At 34.5% G+C, this 8,786-nt stretch overlaps 1 protein-coding gene across 1 annotated transcript; it reads left to right on the forward strand.

Annotated features, from left to right (window-relative positions):
• The first annotated feature begins 1,736 nt into the window (after positions 1–1,736).
• LOC107797004 (4-coumarate--CoA ligase 2) lies at positions 1,737–8,234 on the forward strand. The gene is given in 6 exon segments (NM_001325625.1): positions 1,737–2,336; positions 2,602–3,069; positions 4,014–4,212; positions 6,591–6,804; positions 7,509–7,611; positions 7,944–8,234. Coding segments are annotated over 6 exon segments (1,629 nt in total). The 5' UTR covers positions 1,737–1,811; the 3' UTR covers positions 8,064–8,234.
• The last annotated feature ends 552 nt before the right edge of the window (positions 8,235–8,786 follow it).

Below are 8,786 nucleotides of genomic sequence, written 5' to 3' on the forward strand. Positions count from 1 at the left end.
TTCAAAAAAAAAAAAAAGGTCTCGAATATGCAACAGATCACACTGATTCAAATTATACTATTATAAAATAAAAGACTGGATTCAATCTTTAGTCAACTTCGGCCTTGACTCTTTAGTGTTTACAAACGCACGTATTGTGTAGCGGTAAGGATGAGACACGAGAGAAAAGAAAACCCTAAATTATGGAGTATTTGATTTAGTAGAGAATCTTATATTGGACTTAGTAATTTGTATTGAATATACAGACTAATATTTAATGGGCATGATACTATTGGAGATTTAGACTTATTATTTATTAGTATTAGGTATGTATATGGGTAATGCCGTAATGGATTAATGTCTAACTGGTAGGGCTAAATATAAGGTACAAAATTTCCGATTTTCGAATATCCGAAATTTCGAAGTCCCAAATAAAAAATTCAATCCAAAATCCAAAATTTTTAAAAAAAAAATTCATACTCCAAAAATCCAAACCAAAAATCTAAAAAAATCAGATTTCGGTTCGGATTTCGGGTTTGCCCAAACTATGCCTGTCCTAGCATAAGGGCAAATTATGATGCAATTGAGACACATAATGGTTTGGTGCCCAAGAGTAATTGCTATAGACAAAAAGAAAAGAATATAACTAGAAAAATGCTATAAATGATAGGAAAAAACATTTATAATACTTCCCATGCCTTACCCAGTGATATAGAAAAATTGTACTCAACCCGTTGGTAACATTGAGGATATGGTGGACAAGTTATTTTTATTTTTTAATTTTTTTATAATTGGAAATCCCTAGTATAAATCTTTCTGACTCTTACTATTATCAAAGTCATTCAAGATCACTCATTTTATGAATTTTAATCGCATTTGTCGTGAAACTTGGTTACTTATTAAGGCAGCCAATTAGTTAAACAATTAGCCCAAGGAGGAAAGATTTTATACCCCATTGTAGAAGCTCTAGGATTTCGATGAGCTAGAGATTTAGCGGTAAGCTTTTCGTATTATCTTCTCCATTGAAACAAGCACCATTATGTGCATTAACCTACTGCTCCCTAGATTCCCGTGGAACTGTACTGGTTATGTTGTGGTTGCACTGGATTAATGCTGAAAAGACTCGGAGTTTATACTATTCAGGGCCCTACTGGTTATATATATATATATATATATATATATATATATTCTAACAGAAAAAAATTAACAAAACACCCGAAACTCCATTATAAATCAGTACCTAATATATTTTTAGGTTAATCATGTTTTAGTGCCCGTAGGTTATTAATCATGTTTTAGCCTAATATACAAGGAGTTATATTAAAATAAACTCATTTATCACATTACTAGAGTTATATATGCAAATCAGTAGGTGAAAGTGTCGCCGTCCGGCCGTCTAGAGGCCGTCAACAACCCCATTCCGGCATATTGCGGTAGGTGAAAATCATTACGTGGAAAAAGTCTAGCATTTTCAAAGGTCAACTTTGAGTAACCCCCTCACCCTTCCCCACCACCTAACTATTGGACCCCATTCCCCTTCAGAAAAACCACTTTCACCAACCAAACCTCTTCATATTCTCACATTTCTGATATCCCAAAGATAATAGAAACTTTGTTTTCCATGAAACTGCCCCTAAACAACTTTAAATACCAATCAAGTCCTTTCTCACCAACTCCCTCGTTTGGCTTCACGTCTTCAACAACAACAGATACTCGTATTTATATTCCACCTTTGAACATTCAACTTCAGGGCACCTAAAAGTCTAAACACTTTTATTTGCTCTTAGCGTGTCCATTTTTTCAAACTACTTTTTCTCTTCTCAAAGATACTAATGGAGAAAGATACAAAACAGGTTGACATAATTTTCCGATCAAAACTCCCTGATATTTACATCCCTAACCATCTTCCTTTACACTCCTACTGTTTCGAAAACATTTCCGAGTTCAGTTCTCGTCCTTGTTTAATCAATGGCGCCAACAAACAAATTTATACGTATGCTGATGTTGAACTCAATTCAAGAAAAGTTGCTGCTGGTCTTCACAAACAAGGGATTCAACCAAAGGATACAATAATGATCCTATTGCCTAACTCCCCAGAATTTGTGTTTGCTTTCATTGGTGCATCGTACCTCGGAGCTATTTCTACAATGGCCAATCCTTTGTTTACTCCTGCTGAGGTTGTGAAGCAAGCCAAGGCTTCTAGTGCTAAGATCATTGTCACACAAGCGTGTCATGTTAACAAAGTGAAAGATTATGCATTTGAGAATGATGTGAAGATCATATGCATCGACTCGGCGCCGGAGGGTTGTCTCCACTTCTCCGTGCTAACTCAGGCTAATGAGCACGATATTCCTGAGGTTAGTGTTAAATTGTGTGACAATTTCATTAAAAAGTTTCAGATATTAGCAAGAAAAGTACATGTTTAGTTACTTAATCATATTATATTATGTCTTCAAGACGCACCTCGTGCGAGGGTTGATTGGACAAACATATTTTTTGTTGTAAGGGATTTGAACCCAATATTTCTATTTGCTCTCATACTATGTTGAATCATGTGTGACCTCGTCATCCAATTTTTTGGGAAAGCATGTATTTAGTTACTTAATTATAATGTCTTCACAGGTTGAAATTCAACCTGACGATGTGGTGGCGTTGCCATACTCCTCCGGGACGACGGGATTACCTAAAGGAGTGATGTTGACGCACAAGGGACTTGTGACAAGCGTCGCACAACAAGTCGACGGTGAAAATCCGAATTTGTATATCCATAGCGAGGACGTGATGCTTTGTGTCTTGCCCTTGTTCCATATCTATTCACTCAACTCCGTTTTGCTTTGTGGATTAAGGGTGGGAGCAGCGATTTTGATTATGCAGAAATTTGATATTGTTTCTTTCTTGGAGTTGATACAAAGTTACAAGGTGACAATAGGGCCGTTTGTACCACCTATTGTTTTGGCCATTGCTAAGAGTCCTATGGTTGATGATTATGATCTTTCATCAGTAAGAACCGTCATGTCTGGGGCTGCACCATTAGGAAAGGAGCTTGAAGATACTGTTCGAGCCAAATTTCCTAATGCTAAACTTGGTCAGGTAAGATTCTTATTTCCTAGCCAAATCTTTCAAAACCTTTATCTTCAGATTTACAAAGCATCCCTCTTTCCCGCAAGATCCGATCGAAAAAGGGCTGCATCCACAGGGGCATTATATAGACAGCATACCATTAATGATGACTTTCACGGTTCGAACCCGTAACCTATTAGTATATATAGAACCCGTGCTCCAAAGCTCCCCTTCAATATCTGACCTATATATCTTGACTGGCGTTTTTCGTCTTCATATAGTATTAGTTGATTTCCATGTTACTTAATCAAAAGTCAGATCTCAACGCACATGGTTGTTTAAATGCTGAATATTCTTACATTAATATAGAGATTCGGTATTTCACATGGTAGGCTTTTCGTCCGGATCCCTAACTAGAGGGGTTTGCACCACTTCCAACTAAGAGGTTGTGAGTTCGAGTCATCCCAAGAGCAAGGTGGAGAGTTTTTTGGAGGGAAGGATGCCGAGGGTCTATTGGAAACAGCCTCTTTACCTTATGGTAGGGGTAAAGTCTGCGTACACACTACCCTCCCCAGACCCCACTAGTGAGATTATACTGGGTTGTTATTGTTGTAGTTGTTGTCACTAACTAGCAGAACACGTCTTATGTTTCTCTTATTTTAGAATTTTCTGATATTTTCCTAGACATTTCCTAGTGGCTGGTAAACGTCTAGTCTCAAGTTGCTGAGAAGAGGCCATCAATTAGAAAATATTGCAATAAAGCAATTACCCTTTTCTTAGAAATGTATACTAATAGCACTTGCCGCATGGAAATGAATACTGATTGTACTTTTTTGTCCATATATATATAATAATTTAAGACACATAAGATAGTGATTTCTCGAGTCATATATACAAAGCACTTGGCTAATATTTGTAATTATCAAATACAGGAAAAATAATAGCGATTGATGTGATTGCTTTAAAATTTATAGGGTTATGGTATGACAGAAGCTGGACCAGTGTTGGCTATGTGCTTGGCATTTGCAAAAGAACCCTTTGAAATAAAATCAGGGGCATGTGGAACAGTTGTGAGAAATGCTGAAATGAAAATTGTGGATCCTAAAACTGGTAATTCTCTTCCCAGAAATCAATCTGGAGAAATTTGCATTAGAGGAGACCAGATCATGAAAGGTGCGTCTTACTATATATTTAAATTAATAATTCAGTGTAAAGTAATTTGTAGTACGTATTAATAAAATTTAACATGTTACAGTAAGTTGCGTACTTTTAATAAGTCCATTAGAACACGAGTAATATATAAATTAAACCTTTTTAATAAGCACATTTTTCTGATTAATTTAATTAAGATTGATTGATTTTAAATTAGGCATTTGTCACCACCTCATGTCATCTATATATATAAAGAGTTACGCAATTCTCATAGTCATAACTCCTTTTCAAAAAATACCAACAAGCATTCCACTGGTAGGTGTGACAAAACCTTGCTCCAAAAAGGATATGACATTTATGAACAAGAGAATATACGAACTAGAGAAAAGTACACAAATACTATGTCAGAAACCTAGTGATATTCTTGTATACTACTTATCTGTCTTTTCTTTATTGGTTTGTCTCATTTCTTGAACTATATGGAACTGATCTCGTCCCCCAAAATTCTTGGGCAGCAGAGCTATATACAACGTGAAATAGATGAAAATAAAATAACACTCCTTTTTAGGTTTATCGTAATTAATTTGGTGGAGTTTGGAGTTTAATGAGTTGGAGGATTCAAATATGGTCATTTTACGTGACTAGTCCCGTTTGGTAAACCGTCAATTTTATTGTGAGTTTGACACCCATCTACTCCTTTTCCAATAGAAAATTGAAAAATAATATGTAACCTACATTCATCCACCAAAACTTTAAAGGGAGCCAACATCTTACATCCACACACAGTTTTATCTTCTTCTAGTGCTTAAATTATACGGTTGACTCTAGAGGTGTACGTAGATGGTTGGTTCGAATTTTTTAATTACCAAATCAAATCAATTGTATCGGATTATTAAATCTAAATACCATATCGAACTAATAAAAGTCGGTTTTTTAAATCTCGATTTTTTTCAGATTTTTTTCATAAAATCTTCATAGTACAAAGCATAAAATTTGTGCTCCAAACTTGAGTCATGGTATTGTACTTAAATATTCAACAATAAAGATAATAAAATCACATAAAATAAATATTATTAATTAGCCATTATGAAAACAAATATAATTTAAAACTACGACTAATAAGTACTGTTATTTACATGACTAACCACTAAAAGAAAAATAAGTTATATATTTATCTAAATCATGAAAAAAAAAAAAAATAGATATCCAACACTATTTTCATTCATAGTACAATTGAATTAAATATCTTTTATTAGCATTAGTATTGATTTATTTTGGTTTAGGATTTATTTGAGTTTAACATTTATGAACTATAAAACTTATTGGGCATCCAAAAATTATAAGCCTAAATTTGAAATAATACGTTAAAAGATAAAACTATGAAAAAACTTAAGAAATATATTTATAAACTACACTACAATAAATATTTTTATGTATTAAATATATTTAAAACTTCTATACATATAATGTCGGGTTGGTTTGGTTTCAGTTTGACTTTTTTTAGTTAATACCAAACCAAACCAAATATGGTCGGGGTTTTTTTGTTTCGATTTGACTTTTTTAGTTAATACCAAACCAAACTAAATATGATCGGGTGTTTTTTAAACACCAAACCAAATCATAGTCGAATTTTTTTTCTCTCGGATTATCGGGTGGTTTGTCTGTTTTATTAGTAAACACTTAGTTGACACTATAAGTGTTATCGTAAAGTAGGCTACCCCAAAAAAAAAGAGTAGACTACCATCTTTTACCTGCTGAAAATTTGTGGGCCAATATCACAGCATACTTGAGCACAAGAACATGGATCTATTGATCCTTCTACTAAAAAACTCAATCACTAATCATGTATAACGGTGGAACTGATGATTTTTTTTTCTTTTGGTTCAATGCTTTACCTACCAATTCTAAAGCTCAACGAAGTCATCAAAACTTTTGCCTGCATTACATGAATCCCTCTTTTAATTCTTCGTAGATCTTAGATTTTATGTAGTTGGCGTGAAATTAAAATTGTTGATTAGGCAGCTTACCATTCTTAATTGGAGGGTGTTGAGGTCAAGAATTAGAAAAGAGGATTTAATAGATAGTCATTTTTTTTCAGTACGTGCCAGTAGTATTAGTGGTCTTGTATTCTTATTTGTAGATTTCTATTATTGCTTTATGTGTCTTTCACTTTTATTTTTTACACGTCTTTGTTACTGCTTGTTGCTACCACTTTAGTTTTTCCATCTTTTTTTGAATCTGAGTGTTTATAAAAAACAACCTCTTTATCTTCTTAATTAGGGGTAAGGTGTGCGTATACATTACCATCCTCAGACCCACTTGTGAGATTACAATGGACATGTCGTTGTTGTTATTGATGTGAAATTCAAAATTGTCAAACTAATAAATTTTGTACGCAGGCTACCTGAATGATCCAGAGGCCACAGCAAGAACAATAGACAAAGAAGGGTGGTTATATACTGGTGACATTGGCTACATTGATGATGACGACGAGCTTTTCATTGTTGATCGATTAAAGGAACTGATCAAATACAAAGGATTTCAAGTCGCACCTGCTGAGCTCGAAGCTCTCCTTCTCAACCATCCCAACATTTCTGATGCTGCTGTTGTCCCGTAAGTCTCACTAATTTTGTGCTTCCTTTTTATGATATGCTACTTTGTAACAGAGGCCGATTCAGGATTTGAGCTTATGAGAATTTAAAGTTAAATATTTAATAAATTCTTATTAAAAATAAGCTGGAACCAAGTTCTAAATTTGAGACTTTGGAAAACTACAAATAGTTAACTTAAACTATCAATCATATTAATATTACATCCATCTCCACATAGAAGTGTTGGAAAAGAAAGCTATATGAGAGGCAGAGGTGGATTATAAATTTCATCTCTCTGGATCTAGGGAGTTTTTCAAGAGCTGAATTGCGCGTGCACTTCTGCCAGAGCATAATCACGTGTGTACTAGGTGTATAACCTTAGCAGTATCTTCCATCAGAACCCCAAATCGGCAACGAATATGTCCTTTAGACTTTGCTAGAAATGACCGAACACCAAAAAATAAATGGAAAATCAGCTTAAGCTAGTTGTACTTTTAAGTTCGTTCAATTCACACGGTGATTGAGGTGTGTGCTTCGCAAGCTTTTTACTTTCTTCACACAACAAAACAAAGGCAAGATAATATTGTACTCAACAACAAAAAATACCAGATTCACGTGAACCCATACTTTATAATATAGGTCCTCCCTTGCTTAGTAAGCCAAACATGTTAATGCAGCGACGACTATTTAAATGCTAATTATCTCTGAACTGTTTCCATTCCACAGCATGAAGGACGAGCAAGCAGGAGAAGTTCCAGTGGCTTTTGTTGTTAGATCCAACGGATCCACCATTACTGAAGATGAAGTCAAAGATTTTATTTCAAAGCAGGTTAGTTTCATTAAATTCATTTGTTTTTTTTTATAAATTCTTTTAATTTCATTTGACAAAAAATCGGGATTATTTCCTTCCTAAAAATAAATTAGCTTAGATAATTTATTCTTATTCAGTCTTCAAGGTACAATCACTAAGAGGCAAGTTATGATTTACTCGAGTTCGGAATTTACCCGTCTCACAAAAACTGTTGTTATTCAGTAGAATTTTCTTTAATCTCCCGACTCCTGTTAACAACTACTAGTACGGTTTAATGAGGGTAATTTTACTTCTCCTAGATGAGTTAAAAAAGTTTATCATTAATTTCATATTTTAAATGGAATTTCCAGGTGATATTTTATAAGAGGATAAAGCGGGTATTTTTCGTGGATGCTATTCCTAAATCTCCATCTGGCAAAATCCTTCGAAAAGATTTGAGAGCTAAACTGGCTGCTGGGCTTCCAAATTAATACTTTCAGTTTCAGCTTTAATAGTGGCAATAACTATAACCAGTTCGCCATTGAAGACAATTTATTGTACCTTCAACTACATGCCTCTTCGGTCAGAATTAATTTACCGAATTGGCAAAAGGAGGAAAATGTATGTAAATTTGACTGTAACGACTTCAATTTTTTAAATGTCTTTTTGGTATTATTTTACTCATATCTTGCATTTACTGGTGAAAGTTTTTAAGTTTTTTCCACCATAAACCCCCTTGAATGTATGCGTGTTTATTTACTCGAGTAGTAGATTAAATAACACTGGAGTAACTTTTTCCAATAGAAATTTTTCTCTCTAGGAAAATATCTTCTGCTTCTCACTACACTTTTCCAAAGCATTGCTTGCAAAAACACCAATCTCCCATGCAAGATCTAAACCCCTTGGCACCTAATCCCTCCCAAACCCCAGACATTGCACCAAAAATCCAAAAACTAGACATCACCATGCCTGGCCCGAGTTTTAAAAACAAATTAATAGCGGGTGAACATGATAACTTAATAAATGTACTCGCTCAAACAAGGGATCGCTACAAATTACAACTACAAAAAGATGGTCCAACCTATCAAGTGCCTATAGCATGTGCGGATCGTCAAGTTCAACTGTCACAAGAGGATCTTCAACGTATCTACCAGCCATGGAAATTCTCAGTTATCATCAACTTCATGGGAAGAGGATACAAAATCATCTACTCA

This window comes from Nicotiana tabacum, chromosome 22 (assembly GCF_000715075.1).
Source record: "Nicotiana tabacum cultivar K326 chromosome 22, ASM71507v2, whole genome shotgun sequence".
Lineage (NCBI taxonomy): Eukaryota > Viridiplantae > Streptophyta > Magnoliopsida > Solanales > Solanaceae > Nicotiana > Nicotiana tabacum.